The sequence below is a fragment of the Cryptomeria japonica genome, chromosome 5 (assembly GCF_030272615.1).
Source record: "Cryptomeria japonica chromosome 5, Sugi_1.0, whole genome shotgun sequence".
In the NCBI taxonomy this organism is placed as follows: Eukaryota; Viridiplantae; Streptophyta; class Pinopsida; order Cupressales; family Cupressaceae; genus Cryptomeria; species Cryptomeria japonica.
In genome coordinates, this window is record NC_081409.1 from 895,915,855 (window position 1) to 895,936,897 (window position 21,043).

General features: G+C 36.3%; 1 protein-coding gene and 1 long non-coding RNA gene across 3 annotated transcripts in view; one reads left to right on the forward strand and one right to left on the reverse strand.

Annotated features, from left to right (window-relative positions):
* The window catches only part of LOC131033576 (uncharacterized), a 52,690-nt gene extending 47,029 nt beyond the window's left edge, over positions 1–5,661 (forward strand). The window contains exon 3 of the long non-coding RNA XR_009103624.2: positions 4,776–5,661. This is a non-coding gene — a long non-coding RNA (uncharacterized LOC131033576). The remainder of the gene's footprint in view (positions 1–4,775) is intronic.
* The window catches only part of LOC131033575 (chloroplast envelope quinone oxidoreductase homolog), a 60,351-nt gene extending 39,567 nt beyond the window's left edge, over positions 1–20,784 (reverse strand). The window contains exons 1-3 of one of the 2 annotated variants that reach the window (XM_057964805.2): positions 20,501–20,784; positions 20,317–20,367; positions 4,143–4,284 (exon numbers count right to left, since the gene is read on the reverse strand). In XM_057964805.2, coding sequence (XP_057820788.2) covers positions 4,143–4,284; positions 20,317–20,325 — 151 coding nt within the window. In that variant the 5' untranslated portion in view covers positions 20,326–20,367; positions 20,501–20,784. The remainder of the gene's footprint in view (positions 1–4,142; positions 4,285–20,316; positions 20,368–20,500) is intronic. The other variant, XM_057964804.2, reaches the window with a different exon arrangement.
* Between the last annotated feature and the right edge of the window lie 259 nt (positions 20,785–21,043).

Here is a 21,043-nt window from a genome sequence, read left to right on the forward strand (position 1 = left end):
TTCTTTGTGAATTTGTTGATGTTGGACTCTGTTGATGTGTTTTTATGAGCTTCATTCACATAATAAAATACCAAGGTATCTTATCCTCTCTTGAATAAAATCCTCTCAAATGTTGAAATAAGTGATCACTTGAGGTGACTCCAAGGTTCCAAATGTGTGGTCTTGACATGTGGATAAGCTCAATGGTTAATGTGATATTGCTAGAATGACAAGGGGGACTTACGTTTTGCTTGAACTCTGCTTGAATGTGGCTAGAACGTGGAAACTTACTTGATTTGAAAAAAAAAAAAAGGACAAAAAGGATTAAAGGTTTAGAGAAGTTAATCTAATCCTAGGAATGCAAGAGACTATGAATGATTTAGTGAAAATCTACTAGAAAGCAACAACTCCACAAAGCTAGTGTGATCTTCTAAGGTAAATCTTATGATGTTCAAATCACCACCAACAACATAGACACCATCAAAGGGATGCATATCAATGGGTGAGTAGCAATCAAAGTTGAGCTTATATAAAGAGTTCAGTTGACCACACAAAGTATTTATCAATTAGCAAAATACTAGTATAAACATGCGAATTTCACCATTAATCATCCACAATAACTTCCATCCATCTAATCAACATCAAAACAAATGAGAAGTAAAGACCATGCAAAATGATGAATCAATGCATGAAATTCACCATATCTTCAATGAAAATAATATGCCTCTTGCAATAAAGTCTTGGCAACGATCTCCTTTTTTCCTACCCTACTCTAGCTATCTGCTATCTCCTTACTATTAACCTTTACAAATGAGGAGAGTGGAGCTTTATGTAGTGCTCTCAATACAATTGAATGGCCTGGATCAAATCCAAATCAAAGGCCAAGATTGAAAGATAGAAACCCTAATTAGGGTTTGTTACACAAATTACATAACATTTAATACTTGACCAATGATAAAATTACAAAATAGGACACATGTCCTTTGAATGTTGACCAATGAATGATGAGGTTAGGTACATCGAATTTTGTGCCTCCACATGTGGTAGTTATCCCCCTCATTGGATGAGTCAAGTGCATTGAATCTAATGCTTTGACTTGGAATGATGTGATTGGGATGGTGATGACTAGGTGCCACTCAGCTAATTCCTTGTAACTCATCACAAGAAAGAGTTTGTGATTCAAGCAATATCTCATGATACTCAACATTTCCAAGCCCATGATGTGATGATGGTGGGAGATATTCCCAAATTGTATCATCCTTGGGGATCAAGCCTTCTAAATTTGATTAACTCTTCTAGAACTATCTCCTTGATCATATTTGCATTCTCTTTCTCTTGTGTGGAAAAATCCTTCCTTATGGTGTCTAGAACTTGTCCTTGCATTGCTCTCCATCTTGAATCTCCCATCTTAGATTACCTCCTTATCCTAACAAGTTTTCTTGGATTTCCAAAGGAAATTCAAGATAGTCATATGTTCCTTCCTTGATGTTGATCTCTACACTTTCCTTGTAGGGCCTTTCCTTTGATGCCTCCTCCCTGCGTTGCTTAAGTATTGTGGGAGCTTTACTCCTCTGATGATTGCAGCCAATTCCTTCATTCTTTTTTTCTTAGTTGCCTGCAAAACAAACAAGGAAATCATGAAATATGACTGATATATACTGATTTCACCTATGTTTTTCAAACTTACTAATCTGATATGCATTCCTAAAGGGGTGAAATGATGTTCTGATTTCTGATGTTATGTCTGATTTTGTAATGCCTTAAGGTCTGATCTGATTTGAATTTCTGATTTTACCCTGACCTGTCTTTGGTTGTGGATCTTGACCAGTCAAGGAAGACAGTCATGGATTTGGAGGGTAAGTGGAAGTGGAAGAGGAAGGCCGTGGATTTGAGGGGTAAGTGGAAATGAGTGACGTAGGCCGTGGATTTGAGGGTGAGTGGAAGTGAGTGACTTAGGCCGTGGATTTGAGGGGTAACTCGAAGTGAGTGACTTAGGCCGTGGATTTGAGGGTGAGTGGAAGTGAGTGACTTAGGCTGTGGATTTGAGGGGTAACTCGAAGTGAGTGACTTAGGCCGTGGATTTGAGGGGTAACTAGAAGTGAGTGACTTAGGCCGTGGATTTGGGAGTGAAGTGGAAGTGGAAATGGAAGAATCACCTCACCTTTCCATGTCATTAATTGCCTTGACCCTCATCAAACTTTAAGACTCACCCTATCTTGACCTAGAAGTTGCATTGTGAAGCATCACCCAAAGACTACCTTGACTCTTGCCTATCACTTGAGCACCTAGAGCTGAGAAGACCTTAAACTAGTCAGGAGGAAGACCTGACTATTGCTAGACTACCTGACTTGATCACATCGTGACAACAAAGGCATTGCATCTCCTCACAAGCAAGAGGTTAAAGACTAAAGAAACTACTGCCAAGCTAGATGGCTAAGCTAAACAACTATGCTAGAAAGCAAAAAGTGGGGGTCCCCATTTGCAATGAGGCCATGTGTGAAAATGTCACAACAAACTCAAAGAAATGAATTCCATTTGCAATATACATTCTTATCAGCACTTTATGGTTGTCTTGTATGCAATATGCAATCTCCATGAAAACATGAAACCTCTACAAGAAAACATACAACTCTGCAAACAATACATTCACAATCATATTTCATGCAATCAGTTTGTCAAAATGTCCATGGTGTAAAATGCAAAATATACAGAACAAATCAGCGAGGAAAACAAAGTGTTTGACATAATGTCTATTATCTTTAATTGGAGGAAGAAGTAGAAAGTTTGGTTGACATTAGCATGATATATTATAGAGCAATAAGAGATATTAAATCCCTAGAGTGATTCCACGATTAAAACATGTTGCACAACTTTCACATCAGATTGTGCAAGTATCCTGCACCACAATGAGAACATTGTCTCAAAAAGGCACAAAAAATCTGCATGCTACCATGCAACCCTGCACACCAACCTCGAGCACGTACATAGAATCTCATGCATAGCTCTTTGCTTCATGTGCTATTTATGTGATGTCTATAATCATGTCATAGCCCAACATGCAACTCTCTGCTTCATGTTGCACTCAGAATGATTGTACACAACTCAAAAGATACTTTCCTAGCTTGAGTGCAGCCCTTTGCATCATGTGCCACTCTCACAATGTGAAGGATCACGCCACACAATATAAGTAACTCTATCTAGCTTCTGTTCCACACCTACACCTAAGAACATTGGCACACATACGGCACAATCCAAAACTCAACTCAGAGCATCATGCAATATCTTAGATACTTCACACAACAATCTTGTGCACCTCATAGAGCCATTTCATGATACGTAACCTGTCAGCACGACACATGACCAGAAATATAACTATCATGACACAACAATCTAACTATCATGAGATGAAGTGACATACATAGAAAGCCCAACCATTTGAACTTCCATAATTACCCATTTGTCTTCATGAACATGTTATCTATAAATGTACATCTATAACATAAACAAATAGGAATAAGCATACATATAGAGACATTAGCAAAATAAGATAGATAGCAGAAAATACAAAACCATATGTCTCTGAGCAAATAAGATAGAAAAAAATACGCAGCCATACATCTCCCTCTAGAGGATGTCATGTACAAAAGACATAGATTGTTTCAGTTTTCATACCCTTCTCTACTTTTGTTTCCACAGGCATACAAGACATTTAGGTCCTCACTTAGAACACCGTTCCCCATACCACCTAGGAACAGGATCATCTAGAATCGTCACATTATCAACATTTTTTTTCTAAAATTAACTTGTTCTTTTGACTACTACTAACTTGCAGAACAATTTTTCCTTTAGAGATATTACATCTCGCAACAGATAGAATATGTGCCATTGTCATCTTTATAGGGCAGAAGAATATATTTTGGTAATTATATGATGTTTTACCCAATACACTTTTTAGATCCCTAACACCTATGATAAAAACAAGTGAAATTGGACTATGAGGTTTTATCTCAAGTACCATGTTCATAAGACTAACTAGCTAACAGCAATGAGTTTGCAAATAAACATATTGAATTCTAAAAATGAATAAATGAATTATTAAATAAAATAAAATAAACCAAAGGCTCTAATTCGAATATTGTAAACTTATCTTATTTTTGACATACCAGGAATACAAGGAAACTTTGCTGGAAAAATAGGACGAAGATATCCTTTTTGTATCTTCCAATCAACTGGATTCAAGCTCGTTGCCTCTAACTTCATCAACATTTCACCTTTCTTTGCAGTAGGAATTGGAACCTCCACATGCTACAATATGCAAACTACTAATTGTGACACATTTTTAATGTAAGCAATATGTATTAATTAAACAGCAAAAAGAAAAAAAAACCACCACCAATAAATGACTACTGTATAAATAAAGATTACAAGAACTAATTAAATGAATGTTTGTACCCATATACTAAACTAATTTTGATCTTTGCAAGAAGCTGGAATCTAAATTGATGTCAGACATGTAGCAAAAGCACAAGACATATTAACAGTAGTACACCTGAATAATCACTAGCAAATGACTAATCATTTTTGTGAAGAAACTAGCTGGATTCTTTATAGAGGTCCACCCTCTTCTTTCTTGCCTCCCTCTATATACAAAGTTGTAAACCTCTCAGTATGGTAATTATATATTGACCATCCATAAGATGTACAGAAAAGATTCAGCATATACTAATCTCCAACTTGTAGTGTATATTAGTATTGTTGTTATTTGTAGTTCTAAGAGTTCATATTTTCTACATCAGATATTTTGAAGAAGATTGTTGTTGTTACACTCAACAATTATTTCAGCTACAACAAATGGATTATGGTTGCTAAATTCTTCTGCAGCTGATTGCATCAACCAGGTAATTTATATTTTCTGCAGATTGCTTTCCAACTATTTGACGAAATGTCTACTTTCAGATTGTTGGACAACTGTTTGGCACAGTTCTTGGTTTAAGTATTGAAGAGATTGAATTGATTATCATTCAAAATTGTAATAAATTGAACAGATTTACTACCAATTAGAAATAGCGTTGATATTACAAGACATTGGATGGCTCACCCTCAGATCCTCTTTGATTTGCATATAATTCTGTCATTTTGGTGTTGATTCAGAATCAGATGATATTGTATGCCATTTTAACATTAACACATTTCCGCTTGTTATCAACCAGTTTGGCATTGATTGGAATTTGTATGTCATTATCTACCATTTTGACATTGATTGATTCTACTAGTTGCTCTGGTAAAACTATTTGTAATCCGGATGGCTAGCCTCCATTAAGTTGCATTGTTTTGTTTTATGTCTTCATTCTGGTCTCCATATGCTCTCACCTTGCCTACGTCAAGATCTTGGTGATCAGGAAGAGAAAGGGTTAGAGTTGATTTGAAGATTTGGTGAATCATGAGTAACACCCCTACCAGGGATATTACAACCTTGTTGTCTATATTGTTGTCTATCTAAATAAATGATACGACAAACCAAGTATTAATGAATTGAAACTTGACAAAGTGAAGTCATGAAACCATAAGCAGAATCATGTCAATTCTAGTCAACGTGTCATTTTGTTGTCTAAATACTGAATTTACTTTGCTATGTCTTCAAAGATTATTATAAATTTATTTGAGATGTCTAACTAATTTTCTCTTGTCCTTTGTTTATTTTAACATGCAACTCACTCATGGTATAAAATCTTCGACAGTATGTAATACCATTTGAAGTTTTGTTGTCTTTCTTCAATGTATGTTGTTTTATAATTGATGTTGAACACCTGTTATAGAAAATTTAATGTTTCTACAATATGTAATACCATTTGAAGTTTTGTTCTATTTTTCCAAATGTGGCTTATTATATAGTTTAATGTTGAACAACTGATATAATCTGACTGGGAATAGAAAATTGAATGTATCACATCTGTTGATTATAATTAGGGATGGCGGATTCCAATTGCCATGGGCAACATTGGAATCCGCCCAAGGGGGCCAACCCCTTCCCCAACGTGTAGGGCTGGGCCCTATACCTCACGGCATCAAATGAAGATCCTACGCTACACTCAAGCCAACACGCCACCATGTATTGGGCCAACCCTATCCTAATGCTTTCGGTTAAATAAATAAATTAAAGTCATTAAATCATAATGCAAGCCGACATGATTAAGATTATTATTCCCCATATAAATAAACTCCAACTTCACTCTATCATTCACTCATTCAGTTTTTCCATCCATGCGAAATATTTGTGCCTACCAATGCGAATTCAAGAGGAAGACTACACCTGCAATTAAAGGGATTTATCCCTGTCATATCAGTGAACTACACATGCCAGTTGTGGTGCGAAATTCATTAATGAAGAGAGCGAACTAAGGGATAAGGTTGCTGTCCATCAAAGAGCAGACTTCATACATTACCAACCTAGGATTTGGACCTGATTGCTGTTGGAAGGGTTAAAGGTGCAGATGTGACTACTTGATGCTTGTGAAAGTGCAGGTTTGTGGAAGACATTATCAGTCCTAAGTACAAACACCTTCAAGTATTTGAGATAGGTGTTGTAACCCTCATATGAACATAATTCATAATCAGATCTGAGGATCTTTTCTGGCTGGGTTTTTCCTCCTAGGAGGTTTTCCCAAGGTAACCGTGTCTTGTTCTTATTTTGTTCATTTCTTTGTTATGCCGAAATCTGGAAAACTATAAATCTTCATCTAATCAATTTAGTTAGAAACTAAATTCTGGTTTTCTGAGTTTATATTAATCTGAAAGTGTTAAAACTAACAACATCCTATCAAGTTGAATGTTGATACAAGGTATTCTTGTCCACATATAATAAGAATGCCTGGAAAATGTTGGTATTCTTGTCCACATATAATAAGAATGCCTGGAAAATGTTGTTGATTGAAGCTGGGAACACGTGTAACCAACAAAAATTAACCAACTATGTAAATTTGATATGCGCCTTAAGTTGTTTCAGGCTTTGAATAGATTAACAATAGTCCTTCAGCGCAAGGGTTGACCATAGTTGGTCAAGAAAAACACTCCAAAAAGTTTGGTAAAGATTAGCACCCATTACATTTCACATAAGCCAATTAGATGCTATTTCTATCAACCTTATTTACATCCCCATGCTCTCATACACAAAAGGTTTTCAATGGCATTCGGAAAATTCTTCATTCATATGGAAGTAGCATCCATTAGACAAATGATAATCTCTATGTTGGCATGAGCATCATAAGATGCAAAGCAAATGTCTATATTTCACCATACATGCTTTTGAGATAAAGCTCTCATTTCTTCTCAATTGCTTCCTTTCATGCTATAGGGGCCAATGACTTGGATTTGAAAATTTTAGGATGGAAATATGTCATAAAACACTTAACAAGAATAGAGCCAAGGTGAGGTTGAGGCAATAAACCAGACTAGAATGTATAGACAACGTTGTGCTTGGAAACAAATCAACTATATGATTACCCTAGCTGTCAAATCCTGATTAAAGCCCTCAAAGTTACCTTTTGTGAAACATATAGAAGTGTACTTGTTCACAACACTGTTCTACAAGTGCTTAACTTATTTCGGTTTCCAACACCTATGCATAGAAATACATGTCTATATAGGTGAAAGATTACAGTGCTACAAGTGTTGTTCAAGCTGCTACAGGTGTTGTATAGGCTGCCACAGGTATTGTGCATGTTGCTATATGCATCATGCAGGCTGCTACAGGCATCATGTAATCTACTACGGGCTTCATGCAGGTTGCTACAAGTGATAACCTGTTGCTGCAGGTATCGAATCTTGTGCATAAAGGCATGAGGTCATTTGAGAAATGTTTTCTGACTTCATGTAGATTAATGGAGCATTGGTTCTCTATTGGGATCGTCATTGGGATGACTATCACTGCTTTCAGCAATTTGGAGTATGCTCAAATGAAATGTAATGATGTACGAATGAAGAAAATGTGTTTGTCAGTCCTGGGCACTGGTCTGGAACAGAATTGGTTATTTGTGGCACCCAGCAAAAATATCTTCATTTGTTTCGAAGTAGTTTAAGCAATTATTATCTTGAGAACCATACAGGGTAGAACACCACGAAAGGGACAAGTTTGTTTCTTGCTTGGGAGCTATTTGGCTTTGATAAGTGTTGTGCTTGTTGTTTTCCCACACTTAGTGGGATTAGAATATTATTATTACTAAAATTATTGGTCATAATTTGGATATGACGATGATCTGACAAATACACTATTCCCATCATATTACGGATTGATTTCAAAATGTATTGATGTTATATGATATCACTCACTATTGATCCATTCAGTATAAGAACTTCAATATTGAATCTATTCTGTGAACTTCAAATGGAAGTACTTTCCTATTGTGTTGCTAAATTGGTAATAGGGTTGGCTTTCCTTGCATATTGTTAAGCATTATTGATAGTTGATAATCAGTAAAAGGAACCCTATTTAGACAACAATGAAACTTGACTTTATTTGATATGAAGTCGATATTAATGTAAGTTAAGCTAAATGTACATGTAAGCTTCTATCTTATTGGCTTCTAAATAAAGTGATAAAAATAATTATCATATGTGTTGCCACTTGCCAATAATAAATGTAGCTCGTCCCTTGTGGGAAACTCTAAATGGTTGTGTAGACATAAGAATGTTAGTCAACTAAGCATGGGAAATTAAGCATATGTCATTAAGACTATTATATCCTTGATTACTATTGTGTGCTAGAAATTAGACGAAGGAAGATTATACTTGACTCTCTAATATTGATACTTCCCTTGTGAATGGGTTGTGGTTGTATATTGTCATGGGTAAATGATGCCTCATAGTGCATCAAATGTATGCTTAATTAGAGCAATAAGTAACCCCAACTATGTAACACTGAGCGATGTTTATTCTAGTCGAGATAGCCAAATAAATTGTTAAACAACCTTACATCAAGATATAACGTTGGATGTGGCAACTATGACTACAATAATGTAATTTCATGTTTATGTTACTACTATGGCATAGTGTTTTGGCCTAGTGATAAATATGGTTTGTATGAACCTAGAGAATTAGGAAATCAACCTTACCTCTATATCAAGAACACGAATTTATAAGAGGTTTTGGGATGTTCATGTTGAATTAGGAATAATAGCCATATTGGATATTTCAAAAGACTTGGGTACTAGTGACGTGGTATAGGGTTTACTAATTGGGAAGTTGTATATTTGTCCTTTGAGAAATCTTGTAAGGAGAACTACGTTTGACTTTGACCCATTTGGAAGCAGATACGTAGGGAGCCCTTGGGCAAAGGATGCCCCTATGACATCAAGTCCATAAGGGAAAGTTTAGGGGGGGATAACTCTAGTTTGGGGTTGTTCCTCACTTGTTTGACCTTCCCTCTTCAAAAGGATTAACTAGGAGGTTGAAATGGGTATTAGATGGTTTAGAATGAGTTAAATAGATTGATAACTTGTATTTTACACATAATATTCTTTTGAATAGCAAGTTGAATGAAGTGAATGAGTTGACTACCATATAGTTGGTATCAGAGGCCATCTCATGTTGGTTCAAAAATTATATTTGTGTTCATGTAATTTAATCTCAAACCTATAGGACTTTGTGCATAGACTCCTAAAGTAGTTAATTGCGATATACTTAATCCACTTGACTAGTACTCTGAATTAGGTTATGCATGACTCCCACAAGTATGAACCTCTAAGATATTTGTGTAGTGACAGGTAGTCATTGAATTGTACCAATGATTGATATGTGGGCTACTATAAGGGATTAGTTGACATTCACCTAGTTCACAAAGGTGAAGGTTGCCAAAGGCTACCCTAGTTTATGATAGGATATCTATTAGGAGATTGTCATTTGATATGCCAATGGCAGATGCCTAGAGCTAATGTTGTATCTTTTGGATTAGTTAGCATTCAATTGATTCATGGAGGTGAAGGATTGCTAGGGGCTATCTAGAATTTGATACACAAACAATTGCACAAGGAGTTACCCTACCGTGTAGGCAATGACAACCCAAACCAACTATTGTATTGGTAGGGTTCGCTATCAACCACGTATGTCAAGGGGGTGACCAATGCCAAGTGTTACTTGGGATTGTGAAGAAGATAGCTAACAATATCAATAAGCTCACTAAGTAGTATGTGTCGAAAACTACTTCTTCCTAGGTGGACAAACTTGTTGCCAATGACCTATAAGCAATTGAATTTGAAATCCACTAGGCTAGGTTGGTTCACTACTTGTGTAAACTCTTAGGGTTGAGGATGAACCCCCTATGTAGTTTGGGATATATTGTATCCTCTTCCCAGTTGCCATTGGTGCAGAAGACCAAGGAAAAGAATGGGACCCATGGTGTAGTGCGCAATGCATTGACATTCCCTTTTTTACTAAGACGCACTATGGACATGTGTGTGTTAGCCATTATGTATGAGCCAATCACTATTGTCTTTGTGATGTCTATATGAGCCACTACTGTGTATTTGTGATGTATGTTGAAGCTAGTCATTGTACATATGTAATGTATGCTGAAGCTAGTTGCTGTGTATTTGTGGTGTACGTAGGAGCTAGTCACTATGTATTTGTGATATGTATGGAAGCAAGTCACCATGTATATGTAATGTAAATTGGAGCCAATCATTATGTATTTGTGATGTGTGTTAGAGCTACTCACTATGTATATGTGATGTATGCTGGAGCTAGTCAACTTGTAATTATGATGTGTATGAGCTAGTCACCTTGTGTACATGTGACGTATGCTCGAACCAATCATTGTGTGTGTGATCTTGAGATTATGGTATTATATGACCCCTATGCATTTGTGTATGTTTGTACACTAATTATTTGTAATGTCCTTGTTGGACAAAACCCAATATGTTGGCTAAACCCCAACAAACATTCCCATGTCATGCTAGCGAGCATGTACTCGAACCAGATGGCGGGGCCAACAAGCACGTCCACAAGGGGGCTGGCCTACGCTGGCACTCTAGTGGGACGGAAACCCCACTCTTAACGCTAGTTGATGCCATTCACCATCAATTTAGGCTTTTGGCGTAGTGTTTGCCTTGCTTGGTATTAGAGTTGAGGCCTCAAGGTCAAGCCCTACTAAGCATCATGGGCATGTAATGTTTGTGATGGATGAAAACCCAATATGTTGCCTGAACCCTGATGGACATTCCTCTGTCGGGCTAGTAAGCGTGTACCCAAACCAAATGGTCAGGCCAACAACCGCTTGTCCACAAGGGGGTTGACCTACGTTGGCACTCTAGTGGAACGAAAACCCTACTTTTAACACTTGTGGACGCCATTCACCATCAATCCAATATTTTGGTGTAGTACAAAATGTAGAAGATTATGACAATAGTTTGAAACTCTAAATTCAAAGGCAAAATAATTCAAACAATAGATACGAAAGTAAACAACTCAAAAGAAGTAATGAATCTGACTACATATCCAAGAATCAATCTAGATTGTGACCTTACAACATATTAGTGCACACAAATCAATTTCTTATCCTGAACAACAATTACTTTAGACTAAGGGATTAGGTTGTTAGTATTGGAGGTGGGTACCCCCCAAATCCCTAACATCTAGTTGATAACAAGTCTTCCTCCAAGTAGATTCTTCAAATTTGCCCTTGTGCATACTATTGTAGTTGATGATTAGCCCTTGGATATTCGCACCTTCAATGCTTGAAGTCTCCAAATTACTCGAATTGAGGTGCCAATGAATTAGTTGCAACTCTGCAAGGTTGAACTAACTTTGATCTATCCTTTCCTCAATACTCTCTATTGTTGGTTTAGGCCTGTAATTGGTTGCAACTTCTTAGAAGGATGCATGAATGGTTGCTTGGCTAGACCTATGGTATCTGCTTATGAATACGAGGGTAGCTTTGTTTGATGACCTCCAAACCTCTCTTCCAATCAGCAACACCACTTATGGATTTAAAAAACAATTTGTTTTTATCAATTCTAGATAGAAATCCTATTCGCTTCTACTACATGAACACAAAATGGAAAGGTTTTCGTCCTACGAAGTTATTGTCTTGAGGGTTTCATCCCAAGCAATGGTCAAATTGCAAATGGCGAGTTTGCTCCCCTTTTTTGTTCCAATTTGTTCCAAAAATATCCAATTCATTCTCCCAATCATCTAAGGTTTTATTTATACTAGTTCAACAAGGGTGCCAAATTTTCAAAATAGAGTTGGCTATAACGTAAAGTTGAGTCAGTCACCAAAATTAAATTATTATTATTATATTTTTAATTTAAAATAATTAATATTAACATATTTTAATAATAGTGTTTAAAAACACTTTTTAACAAAAAAATGATATCTCTGCTTAGCAAGTAAAGGGGGCATGACATGATTGGTAATGTTTGGTATGGAACCAAAATATGATGGCAAATGGTTATCTTTCTATTGTAATGGGACTAAATTAATAGATTACACTTTATTAATAGTTAGGGGTTAAAGAGAGATTGGTGATCTCATATAAGAGAGAATGAACTCCCTCTAACATTCAAGTGCAAACTATGCCTTTTATTCCCCATGAAAGGATACGTAACTAGGGTCATCATGGATTATCCCTCGAGTATTAGGTTTGGGTCTATGATGATTGTAATTATGAGAGCCTAATACTATTGCTTTATGTTTTGCCTTAGAACTACAAGTTAAATCAAACAAGAGGTATAATGTAGTTAGAATTTTAACTTTACCAATAAATATGTCTTTAGCAAGATAAAACCTAGGAATAGGTCATGCAATCATGTTAAATAGCTTGCGATTCTTCCAATATTTCAATAAAGGTTAGGGTAACATATAAATGCATAAATATTATTAATTATTTCAATCTATTTAAATGAATCATCTAAGAAGTCAAGAATCAATAGTATCATTCCCATAATATACCATAATAGGGGTTGGAGAGGAAGCATGTTAGGGTGCCCTAACTTACCACATCTAAGCCCAGGAGCACGGAGTATCCATACTTGACCTCTTGGCCCCAAGTGGCAGGAACTCTTGTCCATCTAGCATGAGGTAGGCTACTTAGAAAGGGAAGACACAACTGCTCCCCTAATCATTACTCCTCAATAAGACACCCTAACTTCACCACAGCTAAGCCCACGAGCACAAAGTGTTCATACTCGACCTCTTGGCCCCAAGTGGTAGGAACTCTTGTCCATCCAGCATGAGGTGGGCTACTTAGAAGGGAAGACGCACTTGCTGACCTTATTGGGGTTTCTCCCTAATCCTTTAATGATAGCTTACAAGAAATTCCAATTAATAAATGATTACATAGATGAACTGCTATCATCATAAAAAGGAATTGATTGACTATATATTCAATAATAACAATATAGATCATCATAAAAAGGAATTGATAGACTATATATTCAATAATAACAATAGAGATAGGCTATATATATATATATATACTCAATCGCCTTCTTATCTTGCATGCCACAATTGAATAATGCTACTGTAGTCTAATGATATTGCTGATCTGATCGATATATCAGAGTTGCAGATTGCTTGATCTTTTTAATAGATGCAGATAGAACTTTATCCCTTTTGTGATGCCTTCCCCTAAAATACAAATCTCATTAGATATCCTTGAGTGGAGGCGAAGGGTTCCCATCCGTCATCTTGCTTCATATGGAGGTGTCTTTTCTAAAGTTAATCGCTGTTTTTCTTTAATTATACACATGCATATTTAGTCAATGTGGCTATTGGAAACCTGCTTAGTTTAATTATTAGGTAAGACACCAAATTAGTAGATCAAGAGTTATTATTTCCTTTGTGTGGCTATCACCTAAAAGTCAGAAGGTTGTGACGTACTAGTAATGAGACAATTTCCTGCAAACACTGGTCTAACAGAAATAAAGATCGCTGTATATCACAGCCTTTATGCTTTTAATGTTCATACATGTTCTATGTCCCTATTTACGCCGATTTCAGATTAGTGCTTATTTGTGGGGGCTCTTGCCCCCTTATCAATAGGGAAAGATCTTCAAGCATAACCTATTGACAGGTATGGAAATGCCAGGGGCATGACAAAGTGTAAGCATACACAGTGACATTGAGTTGTCACCACCATGGTGTATGGAAAGTTTTAAATAAACACTTATAATTTAGATGGAAGATGCTTGGTTGGCTAATTTGGTAGTTGTTGTGAATTGAATTTAAAAAAAAAATTGTTACGGTCAAGGGGCAGATTTTACATTTGGAAGACATGGGAACCAGTTAAGAACTTTACTAAAGGGTCCAATGGATTCTCTATAGAAAAGGGATATGCTTGTGCCACTACATCTTTTTGGTGGATTTTGAAATATAAAGATCTAAACCCTTAGCTTTTGTAAGAGGATGTTGTGGGTCTCTGTTGACGTGTATTTTATACACAATCATACACAGAATAAAATACCTAAAGGCATCTTATCCTCTCTTGAGAAAATAGTCTCTAACTGCTGAAGATTCGCATAAAGGATCAGTTAGGTAGACTCCAAGGTTCTTTGATGTAGGGTCTCTACGTGTGGACAAGCTCCAGTGGTATGATGTGATTTGCTGGAATCACAAGGGGACTTACATTGAACTTCCGATCTGCTTTGCTGGACACAGGCTCTTACTAACTTAGATTAAAAAAATGGAAAAAGGATAAGGGCGAAGAGAGGATCTAATCCTAATACTAAGAATGTAGGAGCAATGACTTGATTTTTGATGAAACTCTAACCAGATCTTGTTTTGACATCAATGGAACATCTACACAAGGCTAGTGCGATCTTCTAAGGGGAGCTTTATGATGTTCAAATTATCACCGCAGGCATAGACACCATCCAAGTTGATGCATATCAATGAAGAGGCAACAAATTGAAATTGAGCTTAGGCTGAATGATTCCAGTTGACTACGCAAGGCAAGTCTGCAATCAACAAACTGCTAGTAGTATGGATGTACGAATTCCACCATTAATCAATCGCATTTCCTCCATTCATCTAATCATCTACCATCTAAGATTGAAGACTCAACAAGAAACCATGCAAATTGCAAGAAAACGACATATTTCACCATTACTTCAATGAAAATGGAGTTTGTTTACAATCAATGGCAACAATTTCTTGCCTTGTCCTCCTATTCTACTCTCTAACTACTTTCAACTATTTCTATACTATCTCTAATCCTCTAATCTCTCTAACTCTAATTCTCTTTTACAAATGAAATGTTTGGGCTTATATAGTGCCCACAATACAATTTGATGGCTTAGATCAATTCAAGATCAATGGCCAAGATTCAACAATGAAAACCCTAATTAGGGTTTGTTACAACCATTACATAACATTTAATGCTTGACCAATGAAATAATTGTATTGCTTGGACACATGTCCCTTCTAGAAAAATCGACCAATGGATAGTCGGGGTAGGTACATCGGAGTTTGTGCCACCTTCCATGAGTTAAGTACATTGAATCTGGACATGCTGAGATGGACCTCACTGATTGGAGAAATGATGACTAGGACGCCACCTCATTTGACACTTGGAACTTGGTAGATATTCAACTTGATGTTGTTGAGAAGCTTGCTTTAATTAATTCATCTGGAACTATTTTGCTTCTTCAACGAGCCCTTGTTCTAACTCCTTGCGTCCTTGATGTGCAGGAAGATGATGTACCTCGCCTTGGAACGCTGGATTGAAAGAGGTCGCCCATGTCCTGGCTAAGACCGTCCCGGCGAAGACCGTCCTTGATCCGGCTCGATTTTCCTTGAAGAGATCTCCATTTGATGCCTACACAACATTTCAGAATTAGTACCATGATTTTGCAATACATAACATAAATTAGAGAGCAAATTTTAGGAAACTTAATGATAAGTCCTTTATTAATCATTTCCTAAAAACGACTCTTGAGCTAGGAATTCAAAATTTCAAAATTTCAAAATCTAAGCTATGACGATCAACAATCAAAATCAAAACAATAAATCCATATCGCCATACCTCACTAGAGAGCTAACTCTATAATGCAAAATGAGGAATTTGCCTAGGCAAAAATCAAAATTTAAAGCCCTTGACTTGATCTTGAAGGATAATGAACGTCCTCTTTATTAATTCGCCACCCTTGGAATCTTTGATGTGTTCTTCAATGTCCTTGGCAAGTTCGCCTAACTTGAAACTTCAAGTTCGCCTCTCCTTTGGATAGTAGTTTCGCCTTGGATAAAACTAGTGCCTTCTTTTGTTTTGAAATGAAATTCGCTCCTTCAAACACACTCGCACTCCCTTGATGATGTTTGCGCCTTCCTTGACAAGACCCGCACCTTGAAGATAATTTCGCACTTCTCCCTTTGAGATCGCATGAAAAATGATAATGTGAAAATAATGATTCTCACCTCCCTTTATAGCGCTCATCTCACAATTACCACCTTAGGCCGACTTGATAATTAATAAGGCAAATTTAAAATAAACTTAAAAGGCCGACTTTCAAAAACAAATAAATACCAAGCGCTCCTTTTGATTTTTAATGATTAATTAATAATTAATTAAATGCCTTTATCATTTAAATTGACAAATTCGATTTTTACAAGGCAAAATAATTAATTAACATTAAGCGCAATATTTAAATGCTATTTTTAATAAAATATCGATTTTGTTAGCATTTAAATAAATTAAAAAAATGTGTTTGAAGCGCCAAAATGAAAAAGTGAGAAGATACGTACCTCATCGCCCTGGTCCCTAACTGAGGGACAGGAGCGATCCATCAATTTGGTCATGATTCTTGCAATTTTTACGTCCAAGGTCCTTATTTCCACGTTGGAATTGCCATTTTCGCTAGGTCCTTTAAGCTTAATTGACTTGTTCTTGCAAATGAATATCCTTTAGATATGATATCGCCCTGGTCCCTTGGAGAGGGACAGGAGCGATCTCCATTGTTTCTCCTTGATCTTGCATCTTTGAACTTCAATCTTCATTGTGGGGACAAACAACGTTATTCCTTCATTCCTTTCTCATTTCCTTGAATTTTACAAGGCGCTTTGATGTTTAGAAGATCATCGCCCTGGTCCCTTGGAGAGGGACAGGAGTGATCCTTGTGTCCTAGCTCAAATTTGCAAACTTTTGATCTTCGTTCTTCGTTCATTGCCTTCCAAAGGACGTCCTCGATCTTGCCCACCCTTGCATTGTCTTGATTTTGTCGGAACATGAGTGTTTTAGTAAAAATCGCCTTGGTCCTTGTCCAAAGGACAGGAGCGATATAGCCTCTTGGTACAAATTGGTGATCGTTTGACGTTTGAAGCCTTTGGTATATCACCTTCGAAGGACGCCTTAGACCTTTTATCACCTTGCAAAACATTGACTCAACGTGATTTTTGTATGAATTAGCCAATATATTCAACATCGCTCTGGTCCCTTCCTGAGGGACAGGAGCGAATTTCAAGATTTTGAGCTTGTCTTTGCCTTTTTCAACTTGCCATTGTCTTCATTGGGTAAAACGTGGTCCCTTGATCCTCCTCAATCACTTGATGCGTGATAAACTTTCAAAATTTAGAGCCTTTATACAAATTTCGCTCTGGTCCCTCCCTGAGGGACAGGAGCGAACTTAAGCATTTTGGTCCTTTGTTGACGTTTGATAATCTTCAATTTGTCTTCAACGGGTTCAATTGACCTCCTTTCTTGCCTTCGAACATAAAATTTGCTTGGTCTTTGTTCAGGACGTACCCTATGAAGAACTTCGCTCTGGTCCTTCAGTGAGGGACAGGAGCGAAATTGACCCTCTAGGTAAAACTTCATCATTTCATTGTTTTTGATCAAGTCTGGATGTTCTATCATGCTCATTTCGTCCTTCACCATGCCTTTGATGTCTCGATTCGTCCAAACAAGGTCAGGAATGGCTCAACTAAGCATTTTCGCTCTGGACCCTTGGTGAGGGACACGAGCGAAATTTGACTTTTCGCACACTCGATCAGGACAATTTTAATGGAATATAACATTCAAGTATAAGTGACATTTCCTTCTATGTTTCTTCTTTCTTATACTTTAAGTTATATTCCATATATACTTTCAGGATGTTTGAGAGTGGTTTCAGACCTCCAGGAGTTATATTGCAAAATCTAGTTTTTGGAGGTTTTTTTCAGTTTCCAGACTTAGTCAAATTTCAGGATCAGGACATTCCAGACTTAGCCAAATTTCAGGATCAGGACCTCACTCAAGCCGGACTTGCTATCCTATGTGATCCCCTGGGCGACGCTTCAAGTTATATTCATTTGATAAAATGCACCTCTTTGGACCTTTTCACATCGTCAAGACGTTAAAATCCTGCAAGGACAAAGCAAAATTGGATTTGTAGCTCCGGTCCTTCATTGAGGGACAGGAGCGATTTTTCCCCTGGAGGCATTTCTGTGCTCATGAAAATCTTCAATTTATATTCAATGGAAAGATCTCGCCTTTCTCCATCACTTTCAATTCGTAATTCATCTTGACCCTGCAGGAATAGTAAAATATTTGAAAACGAGCTCCCGTCCTTCACTGAGGGACAGGAGCGATTTTGCTCCTACAGGCCAAAATAACATGATTTTTCACATTTTAACACTTCACAAGGCGAAAACAAATCAATTGAGATGCCTAGGATCAAAAATAAAAAATGTCAAAATTTGGTCAAAAATATTCAATTGGACAAAAATTCACATTTCATCTTCAACACTTAGACAAATTTAAGATCTGCATTCAAAATTCCAATTGAAAATAGACCATTCTGGCAAATTCATTGCATTCAAAATTTGCATTCTAGAAAAGGAAATTCAAAAAAGCTCTCAAAACCAACTGGATTCTTGGTCTGAAAAGACAGAAATTAAAACCCTAAGGCTTGACCCTAAATCCAGACGACTAACCGACTAACAAAACCCTAGAAAAAGCAAAGCGAAAACGAGCAAAACGAGCAAAAAACATGGGTCCCCATTTGCAATGGGGCGATGTGTGAAAACGTCACAACAGTCTCCAAAGCCTAAGGGTATTCAAAAGTTAGTGGGCTATTTTTGGTGACAATAGCCCTCTCCTTTAAGAGCATATCAAAGATAAAGTAACGGCTTCAAGATATTCAAAAGAGAACCTTACACTGATTCAAAATCCTATTAAATAAACTACTCCACTAAGTAAAGAACTGATGGGGGTGATGATATTTGGAAAATTGCAAAATGGATTAGAGAATGCAAGTTTTTGGTAGCTTCATCTAAATATGTACACTCCGCTTTTGTGTTCAGATAAAATGTTCAGTAAACTCAATTCACTGTGAGTACATACTGATGCAATAAACTGTTAGTTAAAGAGGTTAAAATTTGTTTTAGAAAGAAAGAAGTATGCTCAACGACCTTTTAGAACTCCGACATCCGGCATGACCATGTCTCAAGATTTGAAAATCTGAAAACTTTAGTAGCCAACTATTTTGAATAATTTATATGGTAACCAAAGGAAACTTCTAAGACGCTTGTATAAAGAGGGACCTAACTTAATCATCACATCACAATGAAGCGGTCCATAAAATTCCTCGTTACCCTATAGCCAAGAAATATAAGAAATCTTGTAGAAAATCATAATTTCTAGAATTTTTAAAAATAAAAGAAAAAAGCACTAGCCTTCGGATCTTGCAAGTTATCATTTAACCAAACGAAATCTTCTGGAAGCTCATAACAGTCCAAAAAAAATTTGGGGGAGGAAGGGCTGATCAATTATGTTCTAGGTTATCCAAAACCCCCCAAAAAAATCTCCTGAAAGTTTAAAATCGTGGGCAAAATAGTCCTAATTTTTGAGAAAAAAGAGCCCTAAGCCAGTCATGCTCACAAATTAAAAACTTGAAAAAACTCATAATAATGGAGGCAAAATCCCTCGTAAATTGTGATTTCCTGCTTACCCTTGAAACAAATATTACCCTTAGCCAGAAACAAATTAAAAACTTGAAAAAACTCATAATAATGAAGGTAAAATCCCTTCCTGCTTACCCTTATCAAAGCAATTCTAAAAACTCAAAACTATGGAATCAAACAGTTCAAAATCTTAACCTGAAGGACATGCATTTAACACCTGCAGATAGATTAAAAAATATAAAGATTAAAGAAACTGAATGCTCAAAACTCTAGGCAAACTAGTCAAAAATATTTGATTAATTGAAATCACTATCAAAACTAAAAGAGACAAGAATTACATAAAATTTACTGGAACTGAGCATATTCCTTCCAGAACAGGTATGAGCAATAAATAGTAAGTTTAAAATTATAAAGTAGTCTGGGTAAAAAGAAAGCAATAAAAAACTTAAAAATGCATAAAGATTAGCCAACATTTAACATATATCAGCTCTGTTCTTGCCCTGGTGTTGATCCCATTTAGCCCTGAAAGTTCGAAATGATGGATCAAAACAGTCCAAAATTTCAGAAGAAAAATAAAATAAACAACCTTTGCAAGACAAAGATGTAAATAAGATTAAGAGTCCCGTTGAATTAAAAATTGCCAGATAATAATTACCTTAAGAGATTCAGCACCTCCTCCATATCCATTGTACTGAACAGCCTTCATCATTTTAGCAGCCATGAGGATCGCTTTGCTGTCGAAAATGTCCGCTTATATTGTTGGTGTGGATAAATATCGTATAGTAGATTTGCTTGTAACGCTGCAGCAAGATATAAGGTTTGTTGGAATGGTGTGGAAGTCTCTGGTTTACAATTTAAACACACGTGATAATGTGCTTCCAAAGCGCTTCGAGGGATGCGTTAAATTGTCGCGTGTGGGAACGAGGAGGATTTCGCTTTCAGTTTTGTTGTTATTATTATAGCTTATAGCTTACATAAAAATGCAAAATAATAAATAAAATATAGAGATGCTTTCATAGCTTTTTGATTCCATCACAAAATATTAAATAATAAAAATTAAAAAATAGAATTTTTTTATTTTATTATAAAAAAATATTAATAAAATAAATTGAGATAATTTTTAATTGTGAAATGATATTTGAAACCATCTTGAATGAAACTTAAATTATTATTTTTGTTTTAAAATTAATATATTATT